Genomic DNA, 22,558 nt, shown 5'->3' with positions numbered 1-22,558 from the left:
ATTTAGACGATCCGAGAAATATGATTAGTTAGAATAAATTGCTAGCGATACCTATTGTATTACTTTTGGCTACCAGAGGGCCGACCAGCATCTTTTTAAAGTTCGATTTTTATGGATATGACAGCCTGACAGCGCACTATGTAAGTGAAACTGTCCTTCTTCGCAACGCGCTTGCGCATTACATGACATTCCATGTTGTCTAAATGAGCCTTAAGACTAAAAATAAAACAAAGATATGAACTCAAAATGTTTTTAATATACGAAAAGACAAATGAAACTGTTATCACAAACAATATGTACACAACCAAATAGGAATCTATTTCACAATGAGTGTATTCAAATTAGAAAATTATCAACTTATAACAAACTATATCTTACGAAATTACGTTGCAAGTAAATTTAAACGAAACTATATTGGTAGTTAATGTTCGGTTTACAATCCTTTTATAAAATATCCAAGATTAAATCAATAAATAACTTTACAACTATTGTATCTTTATATCAGAAATTAATTTATATGCGTATTCAAACTAGATAAACTTGTATATTTAACAGCTAAACTTAACTACCGACACAGTTATAGTGGCAATAAATTAAAGGTATTAAAACATTGATATACCACATTCCTAGCATGTATATGTTTCTTTCCCTATCGTACTTTATATTTTTCGAAGTAGTGCGATAAGGACAATGTCATATTTCATGCTAAAATTGTGTACTTTTATTCGCCTAGTCACTATAAAACAACATGCATTGGGCAGAATAGCTCACTCTATTTGCAAGACGTTGAAGAATGTTACACTGAAAGCACTGCACAGGTTTAAACGTTTCAATCTAAGACAAAATAGTAGCATTCGGATAAGTTTATGAATTAAACAAGAGAAAAGTAAACTACGAAATCGTACATGAATTTTGTACTTTACGAAGCGCAAATAAATTCCGAGTATTTGGCAGGAAAATCGCAGAAAAATACAATGATTTCTGTATTAAGTGTAGGTAAGTACTGAAACAACAACGAATAAATTTCGCAGTAGATTGAGACCAGGACTTTAGATTACAATAGTGTAACATTCTTCAAAGTCTCGAAATCCAAAAAGTACCAGTAATGTAAACATATTGCATTTTTAATTACAGTATTGGGGTACGAGCTGTCATTAAATATTTGTACTTAAAAACAATAAACCACAAACAATGATCGCCAAACTGGCTCACTCTACAACGTGGTCGTCAGTAACTACAACATATTTAGCTAAATAGACGATTAAAATTTCATTCTATTTTTTTTGCTAATATATTTATTTTTTAAAACTTGTGAGTTTCTAAATTCTATGTTTATAGGCTATATAGAGTTGAGTTTGTTGTGTATAGTTTTATATATCTTATCGCCTAACGATACGTATTTCTTCTGCTCTGCCCTACCAAATATGGTCTCAGAAGACTACCTTCTTTAAGAAAGACTATTGTAGTTTTGAGATCATGGCGACTTTTGACACTTTGTAGAGCTCTGTTCTTTCTTCTAAAACTGTAACTCTCTTACTTTAAGAGTACTATACACTATAATTAAATCAAACATACCACTAACATATATCATATTAGTAGATTTTTATTTATTTTTGTATAGAAAGACACCAAGAATTAGAAAATTTAGACTATTGCAACAAAATGGAGTATCGGCAAATTTGTAAAACTAATTAAGGAGGGTAGGGCAGATTTTTATTTGACAATGTGCAAAACAATAAATATCACACTGAAAACTTAAATCACTATTTTAACGTTTTCAAAGATTAATCATAAACTGCGAAAACGACAAAAACATATTAATTAATGTCGTATGAACAAGATCTATACTCATTTACATACTTAAATAAAGGAAACAATCTTCTTTTAGCTTTATATAAAAAAAACTTATCCAATAAATAAACGACATATTTAATTTGGTAATCTTTATTTTTTTTAAATTAGTTTTCTTTTTTAACTGAGTGTTATTGTTTTCCTCTATTTATGTACCAAATCAATTTGAATATAGTATGCAAAACTAAAAATGAAGCATCATTAAAAACTTTTCTAAAATTCGCCTAAGATATCAAGAGTACAGACATTTAAAAGTACTAGGGGTTAAAATGTATGGTCCGACCACGCCATAGAGTACATAATTGTACATACTAACAATAATGTCTATATACATCAGTCTAGACATCGAGAAGGCAATATACAGGGTGTTCACAACTGAACATTACCGTTATATAGAGCTGTTACAAGTAATGATAGTTTAAAATAGAAAATAGTGTGAACCAGGAACTGTATTAATACTGTCTGTCGGTCTGGTTGTCTGTCCGTCCGTCTGCACCGGGTTGTATCTCAGTAACCGTGATAGCAGGACTAGAAATTATCACAGAATTCACAGATGATGTATTTCTGTTACCCAACTTTTATTGTATCTTTTTTTCTTTAGCCTGTTTATACGGAACCCTTAGAGTCGCAAGATCAATTCGCACTAGACCGGTTCTTTTTTTTATAGATAGGAATGAAAAACGATACAATATATATTTACATAAATACTCAATACATATGATACAGACTATACTAATTCATTATAATTTATGTGACTTTAATAAAAATAAATTGAAAACAATTCATTTTAAACACCAATTCATTACTTGTAACAGCTCAAAACATTGATAACTATTTAAGCAATGTTTAAATATATTGCGCAATCTTTAAACATTGTTTAAAAATACTAAAAAGTAAACAGTTATTAAAACGCCTATACTAAAACATTTTCTAAAGATATTTTATTTGAAACATTTAATTTATTATTGTTTAAAATTTGTGCCAAGTTAATCAATTGTCTAATCAGATCCATACAATTGGTCCTTAAGTACTATAAACCATAGACTTTGGCAAATTAAACATTCAGACATCTATTCTGGCAACATTAAGGGCTAAAATGTACTTAAATAATTTCATATTGACACTGAAAACATCGATATATTATTTCATTTAAAAACATACACGTCCATGCCCTTCAAACCTTATTGCACGTAGTAAAAACACACTTAAAAAGGACTTTATTATTCACAAGATAAAGTGCAAAATTGTTTGACTGAGCGCCCTTATAAGAAGAGCTTCGGAGCCAAGCAGTTTTGGACTTTATTGAATAAAACTTAAGGCTTACTTTCACTCATAGAATATAGATAGGTTTTCACTGAGCTGACTCGTAGTGTTAAAACAATTATTTCTTAAAGCCATATATATTACAACGTTAGTTATAAGTACAAACACTTCCAAAGAAAATGACATATTTTCTGAAGTAAAATCCGTTTATACCGCAAAAGCAAAATCAGAAATTCAAAATTATATTGTATAGGAAATTCTCACGGTACCTCGGAGCAATTTTTCATCGTTGGGGCATACAAAAAGGCAGGTTATTAAGACTTCTCCGATTCGTTTCTTACGCAACAAGATTAATTCCAAGATTATATAGCAATATCATTACATTAATGGCTGATTGCAGGAGAACATGAGAGAAAAGTTTAACGTAACTTCATAATAGTAAGTCACAATAAAATTCTGATCTTTTTTTTACGTAATGTCGTTACCGGTGAATGTGCTATGGAAATGTTTATATATTTATATATAAATGCGATTTATAAACGTTTTTTTTTTTTCGTTTAGGTGATAATTTTAATTAAGTCTGAGTATAGATTTTTAATTTAATTTTAAGTTAATGAGCGAATGAAACCGAACATTTCCGAACGTTCACGATGTAGAACGTTTTTATTAATTGCGTTATATTATAAAAGTGTTTATTATCATGAAAATGTTAGTATTTCGCGTGAATCTGCTAGAATAAAATTATTTAAAGCGTGTTTTAAAAGCTCTGTATTATTTTTTCTAATATTAAAAAACGTTGAATTGCGTGTAGACAAAATCATTGGTCCTAGTCTATATCCTACTGGTCTATAATACTGGCTTCGAAACCAAACGTGTGGTACTTACTTACAACAAAAAATGCATTTATTATTTCTCAGGGATGTATAATAAAATCTTTATCAAAGGGTTCCTTGCATTGTCAATTCGGAACTTATACCTTCCTTGAAAGCAATACTGTTCCGATGCGGAAGGGAGATGGCGCTATAGTGAGTAGCGGCGTCCCACTTGCACAACAAAAGCAGTCTTGCATAGTCGTAAGCGTAGTATAAGGGACTTTTCACATTTATTCAGCTCTAGCAAACTTATTCATTCTTCAGTGTATAGAAAACAACGATTTTGTATGAAGAGGCGTATAGCGGAAAGGATCCGTGCGCTTTTTCATACAAAATAATAATTAGTATTATCTACTGGCATAAGCTGATAAGTGTGAGAAGGCCCTTACTGGTTATGGATGTTGAGAGTTATTCTAAAATATGTTAATACGAAAAACCACATACAATTAAAATTATCTCGATGAAAGCAAAACGCTTACGTCATAAAAACCATTATATAGAGTTGAAACCACACATTTGTCAAGTCTCACCAAACCATTTCAATCTTACACATATGGATAAGGCTTTTGACTTTAAAGGCGCGCTTATACAAGCCAACCGAATGACAACATGACAATTATAAAACATATATTTTGTCGTAGGTCGCAGATCCCAAATGTGTGGTTCCACCAATATAAAGCTTTGAGATGTAACGAGGAATTGTTATCTCCTCGCCTTTGTTTCGTATTATTAAGAGAAGAAATAAATGTTAGTTTGTAAACTAATGATATAGTTAAGCTTTGAGTTATCAATGAAAGAAATAAGGTAAGTACGTACATTAAAGTACGATTGTATTAATCTTTTGAAAATTAGAGTATCTAAGAAAAAAATGCTAAACAATTCAATGTTAGGCTCGTTGTAACTGTGACATCATTATCTACATTTTCATGTTGGAAACCTTGTTTTGCAGATCTTTTAGTCTGCAAGACAATAGATCTTGCGTTTCCAATCCCTTCTACTATCGCGTTTGTAAAAGTTAATTATTTTGTCACGACGTGATATCCTAGTCAATTGTTTACCTTGAACAGTCATGAGGTGATTACGCCCGAGTATTGCAATGTTGTCTTCACAGATCAGTGGCGTGCTTCTGTATGGCGCGGGGGTGCTGCTGATGTTGGTGCGGCTGCTGCTGATGCTGTTGGTGTTGCTGCTGGTGTTGTTGCTGGTGTTGTTGCTGGTGTTGCTGCTGGTGTTGGTGTTGCCTGCGCCGCGGCTGCGCGGCCAGCAGCGCGCGGGCGGCGGGCGCGCACAGTTCCGCGCCGTCGCGCGCGCTGGAGGCCCGCGCCCCGCCCGCTAGGGAGTTGCTTACGTGGCTGGGGAATTAATATCTCTATTGAATATTCGTTTTTCTGACATGGACAAGTGACCTAGGCTAGGTAGAGGCAAGACCGAGAATGGGAGGTTTTAGTTGATGCGAGTTTGACAAAAGTTCATACTGTGCTCCGGCATGAATTGAAGTCATTAGCTTTATAAATTGTAGTTTAAAAGTCTGATTGAATTTGAATTATCATTAAACAACGTACAATCGTAAGATATAATTATTTGGTTTCAATTTATATGCGAAATTCGTACTATATAAATAAGAGTTTTTGCCGTTCGGTCACAGAACCCTATATAATAAAAAATTCTGTTCAGCATGTATATATAAACAGCGAACTTCTTAGGCTTAAATACAGTTACAAATACAATCTTACCGCAACATATGGAAGGGCACGTGTTGCGTGGAGAGCCAGTCCAGGCCGCCGCCGTCCATCAGCGCGGCGCAGCCCACGAACTTGAACGCGCTCGCGCACGAGAAGAATACCACCACGCGACTACCCTCCTAGTATAAAAAGAGGAAATGATGACGACATGAAATATTAATACTATTTCTACGCATGTGTATGTTCCTCCAACAACATAATAACAATTTTGGAAAGGAAATTAATATAAAATGTTGGGCCTTTACAAATTTTGAGGTTGGGATTCAGCTTTAGCTAACTTGTATGTGTCCCATGTAGCTAACTTGGGGAAATTTGTAAATTGTTTGTAATTACCAGGACAGCAGAATTCACTGAGAAATCTAAATATTTAAGGACACGTCCCATAATCCAAATAAACAGTTTTGCATTGTAAATTAGATAATTTTCAACAAAAAAACAGTGAATAATGTGAACTAACCTGTTTAACCTTCTGCAGTTTCTTAGCAGTGCTCTGCGTGAAGGGGAAGCTGCCAGTATTCTGCGCCACCTCCACAGTATGAAGGTCATCAGCCTTCGCCACGAAGTACCTAACATTGCCCTCCCCACCCTCCGTCGAATACTTCTCAATGTTAGCTAATAAGGTCTTGCCGTTCGGCGACATCGGGCTCTTAGGCCCGCTGTATGACTGCGGAGAAAACCCTTGAGGAGCATCGTTCCTCCATCCAGGTCGACCTTGACCATTCCTGTACCCATAAGCGTTGTTATAGAAGTTCCCACCGGGAAATTCGTTCTGATTGAACTGCTGCTGGTAGTACTTGTTATCGTGACGGTACTGCTCGTCGTTTTCAAGTCGAGAGCGCCAGTTCGGAGAGTCAACTGTTAACGGTTTGGGTCGCTGCCCGATTCCTATTGGCTGGTTCAAGCCTACGTTCTTCTCTTCAGCACCTATTACGTGGACTACAGTGCTAAGGATCTGTTCGTCTAAAGGCGACATTGGTTTAGCGGGGTTCGACATGCGACGTATAACTAACGCGCATAGCTTTTGTCTTAAATAGAACACGCTGATGGCGTCTGAGGCGTCAGCTGTGAAGGCCATCCAGTCGTCCAGCGTTAGTACCGCTGTATCGGGAGATGAATTGTTCTCATCAGCTTCACTGTCGGAGTCGCTGGACAGTCCGGGCGGGTTGGCGCGTTGAGTTAAAGCTCCTATCGGCAATCTCAACGGTCCCCCGAATAAGGCTACAGTCAAAGGGGTAACTAATGTGTTGCACCGTATGAAGCAAAACCTTCCCGCTCTCGATATCTCTTCGAAGACCACCCAGTCTGTGGGTAAGTTCTGTACAGATTTCTGTGAGCCGGTCAGTCCTCCGCCCTGGTGTAGTGTCGAGCTCGGGTGGAAGGCAACCTTCACTTCCTTTGATGTTCTTAACGAACTAGAATCTCGGTCGACACGGGCTATTGAAGGGTACAGCCCGCTTACAAGCACCGCTTTCACGACGTGCCACTTCTCTGAATTAAGGTTAACATCCTTGATATCCCCAGATCCTCGAGCTTTGACGAGACATAGCGCTCGTAGCTGAGCGAGCAACTGGGACCTATAACCTACTATCATTTCCATTGTAGCACCACATATTAGATTCTTAGCACAGAATGCGCGCTCTGTACCATTAGCCCTGGCCGTCTGCCACGCCTGGAAAGCCCTTAACAGCGCCATATGATCAGAATAACTATCAGCTGCAAACTCCTTTCTGGCAGAACTTCCTCGCTTCCTATTCTCAGGGTTCATGGATATTTGGAAGGGTTCCTTATTAGCTAAGCTACAGACAATCGTCAGGATAGGATCGAGGCACTTCATCACGCATGCATACAACAGCATTTTTCCTAACTTTGGTTCAACAGTTAGGTCTAGGAGATGTTGTCCGATTTCGGTTAAATCCTCCATGGGGGTTAGCGCGCCGATTGTTTTGAGTAACGTGACTGCATTACGAACAGCTAGGAAAGACGGGGGCTCTAGAGCTTTGGAAAGGAAGTCAGCGATTGGGGTATTGCCTGGAGCGAGGAGTTTAGTATGGAGGCACAGCTCTTGGAGAGGTACTCGCAAGATTTCTGGTACTGAGTTAAGTGGTAGAGTGTTAAACCGTCGCTTGGAGCACATGTGGAAGCTGTGTCCGGGCTTGGTGCGGCCCGCGCGGCCGGCCCGCTGCTGGCAACACGCCCGCGAGCTCCACACGCACTGCAGCGAGCACACGCCGCCGTTACACTCGTAGTACTTCTCCTTCACCTTACACGAGTCCACCACATACACCACATCATCTATAGTTATCGACGTCTCGGCTATATTTGTCGATATTATAATCTTCCTTGCGTTAGGCAGCGGATTGAACACTTTCTTCTGGTCCAACGTCTGCATATTGCTGTGTAGCGTGAATATCTGGTATTTTAAGACGTTCATGTCTGTGCAGGATTGGATCATGTCTCTGAGAGTTACTATATCATCGTATCCTGGTAGGAAGATGAGGATGCTGCCTTTGGGTAAGTTTATGTGTATGTGTTTGATCAAGGCTAGCATGAGATCATGGTCTATCAGTTCTTCGGAGAACGTATGATGGTATACATCTAGAAGGAAGTTTTCTACTGCTGCGTCTTCCTCTGAGTTCTCCTTGGTCTCTTCTGTGAAGTTGAAGGTTGACAGTAGTTTAGCACACTCAGTGTGGTTGTTCTCTACAGCGTAATCGTATGCTGTTTTGCCGTCGTTGTCTTTTGTTGATGGATCCGCACCTAAAGATACATTTATTAGGTTAAATAGAAGTCAGCAAAAATAGAGAATATGGAAGAAATAAAATCTGATGACCTATCTGTAATAAACAAGTTGGAAAGCTTATTGAACATCAAAGTATTACTTCTAAATTCTAAACTTTAGTATACGATAAAAAATTGCAGTCATATAGCAATACATATAAATTATACTAAAATAAAGAAATATCTTGCTGAGTCTATTTTCAAGAGCCACATAAAAAAGCCTCCGCGATTGGCCAAATCTGCACCCGTCTAATACTCAAGAAAGAGGCCTTTTTAAGCAGTTTCCATGCCCTACTCCAGTTCCCCACTCACCGATCTGCAGCATCTGCGCGACAGTCTCGGGCAGGCCGCGCGCGGCGGCCGCCATGAGCCCGCTGCGGCCGCTGCGCGCGTGTTGCAGGCCCACAGGGACGCCCTCCGACATGTACATGTACAGGATCTGGGTGAACGAGTCCTGCACACACACACACAACACATTAATATATATCCCTTCGTACATACATCTCTTATGGATGGTACTTTATTGCACACTAATGGATTTAATGATATTGTTTCAACAACAAAAACGTATCATATAAGAATCACTGCTGCAATGCACAATACAATCACAATGTACAACTTCTGCACAGCACAGTACAATTTCTGCATAAATTGCTGGTGTACAATAAAGAATATTCTAATCTAATCTAAAACATAAACGAGTCATCAGTAGCGAAGTTCTGAGGTAAGGGATATAAATAAAAACAAAATACAGTCGAATTGAGAACCTACCAAATTTGAAGTTGGTTGAAAAATTAAAATTGTTACACGGTGCCTAAAATAGACGATCTTATCCCTAAGAAAAGAACTACATTGGACTTCATACAGAAGAAGCAGCACCAATGCACGTAAGGTTATCTTATATATGGTTTGGAAACAGAAATGATGCAAGACTTTTGAACCTCACAGCAACAAATAGAATACAGGATAAACTGCAGTGCTTAGCTAGTAGTTCAAAATGTTACAATGAATTATATTCAAATATCTTTATTGCGAACTAAGTGTACGTACACAAGTTCTGAGGGTGTTCATATTAGGTAGGCTCTTAGAGTATTCTCTCATTATAACGTGTCTAGCGACTCACCAGACTGCCTTCGTTAAAGCACTCGTCTAAAAACTCATCCATGTCGGCCTGCAGCGCCGGGTCGATCACAATTTCCTTCTCCTCTTTGACTTCCTTACTGCTGTTTCCCGCATCATCTTGTTTCTGACCTACAGACATGGAAAAAATAATAATCAGGTTTTTGGAGTATAGTATATTTTCCACCAATATAGTATAGTTTCCAATGGTCATGTAGCGCAGTGGGTATTTTAGTATTTTGTAAGGATAACAAAAATTACTGGAATGTCAATTTATATTAGTCATGAAAAGTGCATTTAATAGAAGATACTGACCCATATCTTATTAATAACTAGTTTTTTTCTGAGGTTTCGTCCGTTAACTCTTTTATTTTAATTGCAATGTAGCCTAAGAGTTAACAAGCCGAAGTCAACCCCACCTGTTTTGTCTTCACCGAACTTTTGTCTTGATAAGATTGTTTATACTTGTCAGGTAGTCAAAACGCGAACAAAGATCTATTTATATTATGATACTGAGAACATGTTCTTTATCGTACTAACTTTCTAGATGCGACCAGTAGCTGTGCCCGCTCTTGAGCTTGTTCTTGAGTTCCTTCTCGACCTGCGCCATCTTGCTGGTGCGGTACTGCGTGATCTTCAGCACATCCTCCAGGTAGTAGCGCTGGACCTCGTGCAGGCGGCCCGGGATCGTGATCACGGGGCAGTTGTTGAAGTACCTGCGGAACATGTGCACTTGTAGTGGCTAGTGACCCTAACTGTTAAACTGGAGGTCGAAAGTTCGATATTAATCCGGAATCTATATTAAATTTTGTGTGGTGATTATAGTGTGTATGGGTATTAATAACCATTTTTGTATGTACTTACAAGATGTTAAATATTTTTAAATTCAGCATACAGTTGCTGTATATATTACATAGTTGACAGTGTTCTGCCAATCTGATTTGAAGTTATAATGGAAGAAAATATGCAACCAAAGTATAATTTAATACTTCTTTTGGGCTAGCAGCGTGGTCTATTTACTTTAGCACTAAAATGTAACCAAGAAAATTTTCTATAGGTAATGGAAAACTTACCTGGAGAATATTTGCGTGTCCATAGTGGCCGACATGAGAACTAGTTTGAGTTCCTTAAAGCGCGGCAGAGCGTCCCGGAGCGCGATCAACAGGAAGTCGCTGAACTTGTCCCTCTCGTGAACCTCGTCCACAAATATATGGGTCACACCTAACAAATTAATAATCAACATCTTCACTAACATTATTAACTAAAGCGGGTTTCCATAAGATTAAAGTAGCCCAGAGAGCCATGGAGCGCACTCTGGACGGTCTGTCCAAGCGTTTGGCTACAGTTGTGCCCAGCCTAGGAAATGCAGTCCCGGGATCCCGGATCCCGAGATCCCGGAATCCTACTAATATTATAAACGCAAAAGTTTTTATATATGGATGTTTGTCCCTCTTTCACACAAAAACCACTGAAAGGCCAAAACGTGAAGAGACGAAACTTGACGAGACACACAGGATGTGTTTTATCCCGATTTTGTGTTCCCGTGGAATCATTTTCAATTACACATTGGGCGGGCCCGCAGGCAATAGCCAGTTAACTAATACGTTACTTTGAATTTTCGTTTTGTTGTACTGATGGTATATTGTCCACTAACCTGTGAGGGACGTGTCTCCGGCCATGAGCGTCCTGAGCAGCACTCCGTTGGTGCAGTACGTGAGCACTGTGCGGGGACTGACGCGGGACTCCAGCCTGATCTGGTAGCCGATGGACTGGCCTATCTTCTCCATGCGCTCGTAAGCAACCTTGTACATGTTAAGGTTTATTACTCAGTTACATATCATTTTTGACAGACCGGTTGTTGCTTGGAGGTAATAAAAAACGTTTGTTACGAAGATGAAAGTTTAAAATTTACTTTTTTTTTTGCCAGATTGAGTTATTTCTTTAGTAACTTGAAAATTATTCATATTTCGAATTTGGAATCTATAGAGATGCAGTTGTTAGCTGATAAAGTCAGAAAAAATTGTAACATTGTCAAATTAACAAGATAAGATAACACAAAGGAATCCTATAACTGTACACAATCACAATTTTTTTAACACATCTAAGTATAAAGAATGAGTTTAAACAATATGATGTAGTGCTCACCCTCTCGGCCACGGCCACAGCGGAGATCCTGCGCGGCTGCGTGCAGTACATCCTGGCGGGCTGCTTGTGCTCCTGGCAGTAGTCCAGCACCAGCTGCGGCAGCTGCGTCGTCTTGCCGCACCCCGTCGCGCCCGCCACTATTATCACCTGAGTATTCAACACATATTAAAGCTAAAGGCGACAGTATTGAAGTAATGGTTTTTACAATATGGATTTTAATTTTAGAAAGGAACTACTCTAACAAGTAATTTAATTTTAAGCCTTGCGTCGCGGGGACTGTCACAAACATTCTAGTCTCTTGCACAAAGACAACCACTCAGGACAAGCGTACACAGGGCTCGAACTTGCGATGTTGCGACACGTGGACTTCAACCACTCGGCTATCCGGGCTCTGATATACTGGCATTTATATTTGTTATTGTAAATGTAGGCTTACCTGATTGTGTAACACGGCATTGATGAGGTCCTGTCGCTGTTCATAAACGGGTAACTTCTCTCTGAACTTCAGCAGATCTGGATTGTACTGTGTGTTTGGTACCTGTTGACAAAAATTTAAAGCATTAATACACAGAAAAACACAAATTCGTTTGTGATGGACTCCTAAACCTCTTCACAGATTTTAATCAAAATTTAACACTAACATTCATATTTAAAAAAATCCTCTAGTTAAAAGAATCCTATCAGTAATTGATTCCAATAGGCTAAATTCCAGATAAAAAGATATGAACACTATTTATTTTCACTTCTATATTACATTATTACCTGTGCAACTCCATTATTCAGCTGCCCCATAGATTTATGTGTGAGTTGTGGACTCCTTTCCTTTTCTGGACAACTGCTGAGGTCATCCTTCTCTTTGCTAGTGATGGGGAAAGCATTGCAGAGCTCTGCAATACTGCAGCGCATGTTCGAATCCAGAATGAGTTTGGCATCATTCTGAATGATAGTTGACCCAATCCTTTTGTATATAGTTATGTATCTGTTAACCCCTGAAACAAAGTTTTGACGATAATCGTGTCATTAAGATATAAGATTTTTTTTTATTGATATATTACAAATAATATAAACACAATTTAAAGAGGCTCTAATATAAGATCCATTAAATTGATAGACAGTGCCTTAAAATTTCCTACTTAAAAGATAAATGTATAATATGTTCTGTAAAAAAAAAAAAAATTGTGTACCTAATGCTAAACAATTTAAATGTTGGTTTTGATTCACTAATCAGCCCAGCAGTATGCATGCTCACCAGATCAGCTAATTTTTAAAATTTATTTGCTATTCAGGTCATTCAAGCTTTTATTATTGTTACTTATCTATCAATCTCCTAAGATTGTTATTATTATTGTATTGATTCTAATAGTATACACTTTACACTTGTTTACACTCTACTACAAATCATTCATAGATATAGTATTATTTACTATTTGTACCCTGTTATTATGTGTATTGAATCTTTTGATACTTCATTGTTATGTAAACAACACAACAAAGAACTTTTTTATTGAGATATTGGAAAAAATGTTATTTTTTTTTTTTTCTAATAATGTGTAAAATTATGCAATGAAAATTTTGGAGGATTAGGTTACGCATTTGTTTCACAATAATTGTTAACTGAGTAAGAGCAATAAAGTTTATTATAGAGGCGAAACTTATGCATAATTTATTTGAATTTAAATTATGGAAATAATTCGATCTGATGAGTGGTTACTTAACAAGCATACATACAACAATATAGAGAGTTTTATGTTCTATTTTGATTGGCTGAATATTAGCATATCAACAACATACCTTTCCCGCGCGATTTCGACTTCAGTCCGAGTTTAGCAACTGTCTCGTGGATGAATCCACGTTCTTGAGCCGACAGGAACGTCGGGAACTTAAGTTCAGTCTCGTTTTCATCACTTAAAAACTTATCCAACTGAATCTTCAGTGCAATACTCACAGACTCAGCTATAGGAAAATGCTTATTGCCTGTATGGCGCCTACTCTTTTTAGAACTCATATTAAAACTTTATATGTTTACCAAAACAATATTTTACATAAAACTAATATATTGTTTACTAAGCAAGCACTTTATTGGAGTAACGAATTAACGAAAGAAAACTACTACGATTCCATATTCATTACTGTCATCTGTCAGTGATGTCCATTAAAATTACGGGTTTAGACGATTACTAAACTTGTTGAGATGAGTATAGTAACATTTTATTGTATGAGAACCATTTGAAAATAATCATTTGTACTCATTAAAAATAAACTGCTCTTCAAATAGGTTGCAATGTTCACTCTTGCAGGGAACAAATGCAAATTACAAATACAAAACTTACATGTGCAAACATGGAACTGACCGCGTATCCGACCGAGTTATCGTCTCGTCTGGTCTATCAAATGTCAAAACACACGAAATAGTTACTTGTCAAAATAATTCAACACGTGAAGAGGCTTCTACCTTTTAAGCGTAGAGTTAGTATTGCTTGAACTAATTTCCATGTAAATTTTTACGATGCCGAAGAATATTAAGCATTTAGTGGTGGACACCACTGCATTTATCAAGGCAGCTGGCTTGCAAGACATCTCGGAGTGCGCTTACACTGTGCAAGAGGTTATCGATGAAATCACAAACGATAGACAACGCAGGAAGCTTGTAGTTCTGCCTTACGATCTTATCGTCAAGGATGTGTTCACAGAAAATATTAAGTTTATCACCGAGTTCTCCAAGAAGACCGGAGACTACCGCAGTCTCTCTGCCACTGACATCAAAGTAATGGCCTTAACATACCAACTGGAGAAAGAAAAAGTTGGAACAGCCCATCTCAAAACTGAGCCAACTGCTCAAAAATTTGTTAAAGTTACTGGACTACCCGGCCAAAACACTACCTCTGATAAAAATGAAGATTCAAAACATGTTAACCAAGAAACTGGTGAATCAGCATTATGTAGAGATGAAGAAACTGGCGAAGTTGAAATCAGACCTCCAGAACAGACAAAACCAGTTGATAAGCCTAAGACTGAGGAAGATAATGGCAATGTCAGTGATGAAGAGGATGCAGAAAATATTGCTGAACAGATAAAGAACATGGACCTAAAAGACGATAATATTGACGATGTCATGGTTAAAGTGTCTGATGATGAAGAAGAATCTGAAAGTGAGGAAGACTCCGACAGTGATGGTGGCGATTGGATCACACCAGGCAACTTTGCTGAGAAGAAAAAAGAAATGGAACTAGGAGAATTTGAAGTAAAGGCTGTAGAAGTTGCTTGCATAACCTCAGACTTTGCCATGCAGAATGTGCTTAAACAAATTGGCCTAAATGTAACCTCCATAGATGGAAGGATCATCAGACAATTACGTACATTCATTTTTCGTTGCACAACCTGTTTCAAAACTACCAGTGTTATGACAAAATTATTCTGTCCAAAATGTGGACACTCAACTTTAAAAAAAGTTGGAGTGAGTATTGATGATGATGGGACCCAGCACATTCACATAAATGGCCGGAAGCCATTGACAGCTAGAGGAAAAAAGTTCAGCTTGCCCACACCTAAAGGTGGACAACATTTCCAATATCCCATTCTTACAGAAGACCAACATATTCACAAGAGATTTGCCACAAAATTGGCAAGAAGTAAAACCAATGCTCTGGACCCTGACTATACCTCAGGCTTTTCACCATTTGCCATGAGAGATGTCAATTCTAAGTCAGCTGTTCTAGGAGTAAGGGCCAATAAGCAAGATATCAAATGCTTTATGAAAAAGGCTTACAAAGGAAAGAAGAAGTAAAATATATTTCTAAAATAACTTAATGTGTAATCTTGTAAATAGGGTAATAAAAGGTTTTATTGTAAAATACAGTATATTTGTCTTATTACAATGATACATACTTAAATGCCCACTTATATATATACTAACAGTGTAATAATGCCTTAAATCAAAACTAATTATTGTTTTGAAACTTTTTCCTCAATGAATTTGAAAACTGATTCCATGCATGAGTATGATGTCATTTCGTGTTTTTGATGTCCTGTAAATATAAGAAAACCAAAATTAGCAAAAATAATGGAACTGAACTGATTAGAAAGGCTAAATTAGGTGCTTATACACCAACACTTGCTCCAAATTGAAGAAAAAAAAAACATTTTACTTTGACATACTAATTCTCATTCTTATCTATGAAACAGATTAATTTTAAACTTGGAATACAGAGAAATCAGTGCTAAACTTACCAGCTGAAACTCTTGGTATGTCAAATTCAGGAGTATTCATTGGAGTGTCTAGTGGAGTTGGACTTGATATCCAGTTTCTAGCTACCTGCAGACCAAAAAACAACCATCCAAACATGAATTTGTGTAACTTATTTATATCATTTAAATTAAATTTAACTCAATTACCCTCACCTCTTTTAAATACTTAGTAATTTTTATATTTGAATACACATGCACAGAATCTGTGAATGCAATAGCTTTGACTCTCTTCTCAAACTCTTTCTTTAGTTGGTCTGCTAATGTGACAGATAATACACCACCATAACTATGTGCAACAACGGCTATAGATGTTGCTTTAGTATTCTTGATGTAGGTATTCCATACATATATTGTGTGTTCTTCACCTGTACTGCTGTGCGGTATCTTTTTGCCGTTTGGCAAACAGTTGTCGTTAGGATTTAGTACCAATACTCCATAGTCTTTGGATAATGCTTTTTTTATGTATGGAATTTGTGTTCCCATGTCTAAGTTGTCATTTATAATGAGCCTGAAAAGCAAACACTCAATCAGTCACAATTGATTTTATGTTAGCTGCAACCATTTTCTGAATGTATTATTTAATCTTTTTTATTATCTTTTAGTAAAAAAATCAATTTTATTATACTAACGATCTAGCCCATTGTCCAGCACGAACTGCTCCAGAGCCATGAATAAGGATTAGCAACACATCTTTCTGATCATAATCCTTGGAACCAAATATAAATGTGCCGGCTTGTGAGTCCTTTGGTACTGGCAACCTTGCCAGGTTCAATTCATTTTCCATTAAATGGTAAACATAGTCTGTGACCACATTGCCCAGCTCCTCATAGTGAGCTTGGCATTCCTGATGCTGATTACTAACATTAAATTGAAATGGTTCATCAGTTGGCTGCCCGTCCGCATCAACTTTACGTAATTGGCCATCTAGAACAGCATAAATATGAATGCATAAATTATTAACCACTTTAGTCATACAATAATAAAAATGAATACATAACTACATTTTGTAAGTGATAATTTTTTTGACCTCCAAATACTCAAAGAACGTCATGCAGATAAGATAACAAATATTTACCGGCATTAAAGGCGTATCCCAAGTCCTTCATCGATTTGACTGCGTCCATATTTTTCAATTTTGCTGCACAATAACTTTGGCTGGATGTTTGTGACCAAATTCGTTTCGGTAAAATACTAGACGCAAGGAAAACTTTAAGTTTATTAAAATGTTTGTGTGACATCGAGCAATGATATAAGTAAATAGGCAGAGGTGCCTAAATACACATTAGTTATAATATCAGTAGTCAATAACAACACAAAACGGGAAATAACGAGAAACAAACTATTTTAAAAACAAACATAAATGTCAAGAAACACTGAAGGCCGACGACTGGATTGACGTTTCTCTACAGTTCAGAAATAGATCTTTTTAATAAGTTAGTTCTCCTTCCAATAAGTTAGTTTCATGTTGATTTTCATAATTGTAATTTAATTTCCTGTTTATGTAAGTGGAATACTTCGCACACTCTTTAGGTAATTTGTTTGACTGTTTTATAGCAAAAATAATTCATTTGATATTTTGTTACAATTTTTGTACTACATAGTACGATCGAATATTTGTACTAATTTCAAAGGTTTAGGTACCTCCGGAGCAGTGGCCTAGCTAGGGGGGGCCGAGGGGCGTACCGCCCCGGCCGCCACTATCAGCAGGGTGGCAAAAAATAACGCGTTGATATTGTGGGGGTGAATAGTGCACACGTTCATGTTTGATGTTAGGGCCAGCAGCGACGTATAAACCTTGGTAATAAATAAAACCACAACATAATTCTATTATAACATACACCATTTATTCATTATACCAATCTAAGAAAAGAAGACTGAATGACATGACTAGTAAGAAGAAAAGTACATAAACCCTAAGACCAGCATTCCTTTGTATGGCTTGCTTTATTTGTTCATTGGCATCCTTAACGTTTTCTGTGGACCCCACAACTGTGTTGGATATTCGGTCTATATCTTGCTCTTGTTGTAACACCTAGAAAAAACAACAATAATGATGATGAATGATTACAGAGCTATTATATTATTTCTAAATTAAAGCAGTAAAGCTTTAAAGAATCTAGCTTTTACACCATAGGTAATTTGCTAATAATAATCTTGTAGGTGTTTATGGAACAAGCAAACAGAACACTTTTAATTTACTTAAAATATTTGTCTTTTATAAATGTTTTGTCAACTCCACTGAACACTGGTAGGAGGTTTTGTGAGAGAAATCTAAAATTGTTAAAGAAAAATCTGTTCTGTTAAACTTTTGAGAAAAATTATAGGTCTACTGCATAGAATGTTAGAAAAATAAAAAAATACTTAAATTACCTTTTCAGTAAATATTTCCTGTAATTCAGCAATGTGCAGAACTTTGCTCTCTATAGCTTTCACTTCCTCCGTCATGCTATTTAGCTCATTCAGGAGCTGCACATTCTCTGATTCAAACATCTGCAGCTCTTCAGCACTAAGCTCCTCGTCAGCTAACACCGCCACATCATTCTCATTCAAATCCATCTTTTTTGGATTATCAGTCTCCTCCAACTCTTCTGTTTCCTTCTCTAGGAGTTTGTCAGTGTCTTTTTCACCTGCTTTCCCTACTATGAAGGGATTTGGAATGTTTGACTTTGTCTGTGGAAGCTCCAAACGTGATAGTTTACGCATTACTAATGTTCGTTTAACACGCAGAGCTTTTAGCTCACTGTGTATCTTACACACAGCTTTTAAATACATGTCTATAAGATCAGCGACTGCTTCCATGTATTCTTTCATCTGAGGAGCGACTGTGACTTTCCGATTGTCATTCCTAAACTCTTTAAGCAAGTGAGAGCATGTATTGATAATTCTTTGCGCTCCTGTGTCTATTTGATCTCTCTCCGCATCAGTCATCTCATTTTCTACGACATTATCGTAGAAACTCAAGTACTTCTCTCGGTGCTGCAGCAGGAAATCCCGTAGCCTTGTGATTTGCGAAGTAATATCTTTCGCTGTGATCATGAAAGCCGTCTTTGGCTTCGTTCGCAGTATACGCTGTTTATCGTCGCTTACAGGACTTTGAATCCCAAAAGCTTTATTGCGAGTTTTAACTGTTTTTATGTATGCCCTGAATAACGGTGTAATATCCATCTTGCTAGAGTTTTACCATATAATCGATGTAAATTCAACTGTACTTAGAGTCGTCTTGTACTTACACGTTCACAGCTGTGTATTGATATATTTGATATTATGTTGACAACAGAATGAGAACATCCACTGTCATTTTTAACATATTTGTTCGGATAAACATCCAAAAGATTGCAAACAAACTGTCTTTGATAGATAAATGCTTGAAATACCATGAGTTTGTCTATGCTTCGGAAGTTACTGGAACGTGATACTTTGTTTTTCTTGTTTTAGTATTTGTAATCTGTGATAGATTTAACATACAAAAGAAAGGAGCAAAATAGAAATTTTCTATTGTTTTTTTACCAGAAAATACTGAAAAAAATCTTGAAATCCAAATAATAAAAGTCATTAAAGATGGGATCAACTGCTGGTAATGGAAATCAAGGGGAACATTCTATACCTATTGATATATTAGATGACCTATGCAGGTAGGTTTACGAATGATCAAAATATTTTTGATAAACACCGGTAATCGCAATAACAAGAGTAGCAATTATCTAGTTTTTGCTGAATGAGTAGATATTAGTTAAATTCTTTTAAGCTGAAGCTCAATAATTAAAAATCCTGGTTCGAATTATGCGAGCCTTTGGCAATGGGAGTTCAACTTTCGCAATTATTTCCTTGACAGACATAAAACTTATGTAAACTTTTGATTATCTTCCACTCAGTATTTCACTTCATAAAAATGCATAATTGCTACAAGAATCCAATTGGTATTTCATGAGCCTTGTGTTGTAAAGAAGGTTTTCTTTTATAAAAGTTATGTTATCAATGTATTATTCAAAACCAAAATTGTTGCTATTGCTTTATGTTTTGTATTCCTAAAGTTTCTATTAAATTGCTGTAATATACTGAAACACTTTCTAAAATATGTTTCATTTGCAGCCGCTTCATAATAAACTTGCCACCAGAAGACCGAGGTAACCTGGTCCGAATATGTTTTCAAATAGAGTTGGCGCACTGGTTCTACTTAGATTATTACTGCACTGATGAGACCACCAGGCTAAACCCCTGTGGTATTAGGGAGTTTGCGGCACATATTTTTCAAGTAAGTTTTTATTTAGGTACATATTTTGCCTTCATATGCTAGGCCTCCCTTTCCTACACAAAAGAAGTGTAATTGAATATGGTTTACACACAGTTTTAAGTTAAAATTTTCTATATAGTCAGGCAAGTGAAATCCTAATTCTGACTTTTAAATTTCACTTGTGAAAATTGTGGGACAATTAAAATTTCTGTAATTTGTATATATAAAAAATAGTGATGTATGCATGTCTCGTAACTACTAATATTATAAGCCTAACCTGACCTTAGTTGTGCCAGTGATTATCCATGCATGTCATGTGTTCACTCAGGCTAAACAAAAAAAAGTTCTTTTTCGCATAGATGGTTTCTTTTTACCAATTCCAAATAAATTGAAAATAATTAGCTGGTCATTAATAATAACCCTGTATATTTGTATCATTTCGCAGCACGTCCCGCAACTCCGCGAGCACGTGAGCAGCCTGGACGCGGTGTTGGACAACTGGCGCGAGTACAAGCAGACAGTGCCGACGTACGGGGCCATCCTGCTCGACACCGACCTCACGCACGTGCTGCTCGTCCAGTCATACTGGACCAAGGCCTCCTGGGGCTTCCCTAAGGGAAAGGTCAATGAAGACGAGGAGCCATGGAAGTGTGCTGCTAGAGAGGTGAGCAGTAGGAAGTAGTAGTTTTTGTAAGAACAGAATTGTTGGGACACATAGCACCCTGGTGATGGGCTCCGTTTTCCGCACGTACGCTCCAAATGCGCCCACATAACACCCTTTATAAATACTTTTTTCTTTTGAGTATGTTTGATATTTTAGCTTACAACACGACAAGGTTTGGGACACCATAAGATTTAGCTACAATTTTGTCTTTTGAATTGCAGGTCCTTGAGGAGACAGGTTTTGATATTAGTAAGCTAATAAACAAAAATGACTTCATAGAAGCAATAATACACGAACAAATTGTCCGCCTATATATAATCGGGTTTATACCTCGAGACACCAAATTTCAACCGAGAACAAGGAATGAGATTAAGGCCTGTGAGTGGTTCCCGTTGGCCGACTTGCCGGCAAACAAGAAAGATATGACCCCAAAGGTCAAAATGGGGGTGAGCCCTAACGCTTTCTTCATGGTGCTACCATTTGTAAAACGTATGCGACGCTGGGTCGCTGAAAGGAACTCAAAGGTGTTCACTAACACGCGGAGAACTCGCCACAAATCTATGGGTGACATAGAGTCGTCTATTAGTAAGAATAAGAACAAAAGCATTTCTCAGGGTCTGCAGAATGAAATACAAGAGTTTCAACAACAGAACCCTGTGCCGTTTAAGAACCATTCCAATAATCACGGCAATGGCCACGGAAATGGCCACAGCAATGGCAACAGTCATGGAAATGGCCACAGCAATGGCAACGGCCACGGCAATGGACATGGTAACGGCCATGGAAATGGTAACGGCCATAATAACCATGGTTCTGGTCAAGCAAACCATTCCAACGGCCAAGGAAATAACCATGTTAATAGTCACGGGAATAGCCATGGAAACAGTCACGGCAACAGTCATGGCAGTTCTGCTAAAAATACTCCTAATCAAAACTCTTCTAGAAAGGACAGGAAGGTTGCTAAGCGTCAGCTGTTTACGCCGCAGAACACCATGCCAAGCAACTTTTCCCCGGTGCAGAAGGACAACAGTCCAAATAACGAATCTCAGGATGACGCGTTCTTCAACTTTGTGGCTCCCTCGTGGGCCAACTTCAAGTTCGACAGGCGAGCCATCCTTGACTGCCTTACTTGAAAGTATGGTGACGTTACTTTGGATCTAAATCGTAACATGTTGATTCAGATATTCAAATTTGACATTATTTGTAATTAGATGTTACAAAACAGGATGATTGTTGTTTTATTTCTCTTGATATTAACGAATTCTGTAGTCGGGTGAGCCATTTCAATTTGAAAGAACATCCCTTCAGAAACAACCTTTAAACTGTACAAATATGACCTGGTGGTTGAGGTCACCACGACAAACCCATTTAGCGTGACGTGTCGCGGGTTCGATCTCCGCGTAAGCCAAGCATTTGCTTGTCCTGGGTCTGGCCATCTTTGTGCATGTTAATGTGAATGGAATGTTTGTGAAACTCCCCGGACTAAATATCTTATAGTATCGTTAAAAGGATTCTTTAACTAACTTGAAAAGTAAATAGCCATTATCGCTACGAGAAGTGCGGTGGTTTATCAGCATACTTCTCGTATGATACGAGATATACTTATGACGTATGATATCTCTAATGACTCCATTTAACTACGCTGCGC

General features: G+C 37.4%; 5 protein-coding genes across 5 annotated transcripts; 2 read left to right on the top strand and 3 right to left on the bottom strand.

Annotated features, from left to right (window-relative positions):
* Positions 1-3,723: 3,723 nt before the first annotated feature.
* Positions 3,724-13,910, bottom strand: LOC113493794 (3'-5' RNA helicase YTHDC2-like). Its single transcript, XM_026871815.1, has 12 exons — positions 13,562-13,910; positions 12,533-12,759; positions 12,207-12,308; positions 11,771-11,917; positions 11,280-11,427; positions 10,699-10,846; positions 10,166-10,341; positions 9,630-9,757; positions 8,819-8,960; positions 6,186-8,485; positions 5,720-5,847; positions 3,724-5,338 (listed from the first exon to the last, which is right to left on the bottom strand). The coding sequence occupies exons 1-12, from the start codon at positions 13,773-13,775 to the stop codon at positions 5,092-5,094; spliced, it is 4,107 nt and encodes a 1,368-aa protein (XP_026727616.1). The 5' UTR covers positions 13,776-13,910; the 3' UTR covers positions 3,724-5,091.
* A 258-nt stretch (positions 13,911-14,168) lies between these two features.
* Positions 14,169-15,625, top strand: LOC113493801 (RNA-binding protein NOB1). Its single transcript, XM_026871823.1, has one exon. The coding sequence runs from the start codon at positions 14,277-14,279 to the stop codon at positions 15,552-15,554; it is 1,278 nt and encodes a 425-aa protein (XP_026727624.1). The 5' UTR covers positions 14,169-14,276; the 3' UTR covers positions 15,555-15,625.
* LOC113493804 (FAM172 family protein homolog CG10038) lies at positions 15,609-17,476 on the bottom strand. Its single transcript, XM_026871826.1, has 5 exons — positions 17,091-17,476; positions 16,645-16,939; positions 16,169-16,523; positions 15,998-16,082; positions 15,609-15,795 (listed from the first exon to the last, which is right to left on the bottom strand). The coding sequence occupies exons 1-5, from the start codon at positions 17,251-17,253 to the stop codon at positions 15,713-15,715; spliced, it is 981 nt and encodes a 326-aa protein (XP_026727627.1). The 5' UTR covers positions 17,254-17,476; the 3' UTR covers positions 15,609-15,712.
* Positions 17,477-17,834: 358 nt separating this feature from the next.
* Positions 17,835-19,291, bottom strand: LOC113493803 (syntaxin-18). Its single transcript, XM_026871825.1, has 2 exons — positions 18,386-19,291; positions 17,835-18,047 (listed from the first exon to the last, which is right to left on the bottom strand). Exons 1-2 carry the CDS (start codon positions 19,178-19,180, stop codon positions 17,859-17,861), a joined length of 984 nt encoding a protein of 327 aa, XP_026727626.1. The 5' UTR covers positions 19,181-19,291; the 3' UTR covers positions 17,835-17,858.
* Positions 19,292-19,439: 148 nt separating this feature from the next.
* On the top strand, positions 19,440-22,137 carry LOC113493800 (m7GpppN-mRNA hydrolase-like). Its single transcript, XM_026871822.1, has 4 exons — positions 19,440-19,647; positions 20,105-20,267; positions 20,692-20,910; positions 21,132-22,137. The coding sequence occupies exons 1-4, from the start codon at positions 19,574-19,576 to the stop codon at positions 22,041-22,043; spliced, it is 1,368 nt and encodes a 455-aa protein (XP_026727623.1). The 5' UTR covers positions 19,440-19,573; the 3' UTR covers positions 22,044-22,137.
* The last annotated feature ends 421 nt before the right edge of the window (positions 22,138-22,558 follow it).

This window comes from Trichoplusia ni, chromosome 5 (assembly GCF_003590095.1).
Source record: "Trichoplusia ni isolate ovarian cell line Hi5 chromosome 5, tn1, whole genome shotgun sequence".
Taxonomy (NCBI): domain Eukaryota; kingdom Metazoa; phylum Arthropoda; class Insecta; order Lepidoptera; family Noctuidae; genus Trichoplusia; species Trichoplusia ni.
This window is presented reverse-complemented; position numbering and strand designations above follow the sequence as displayed.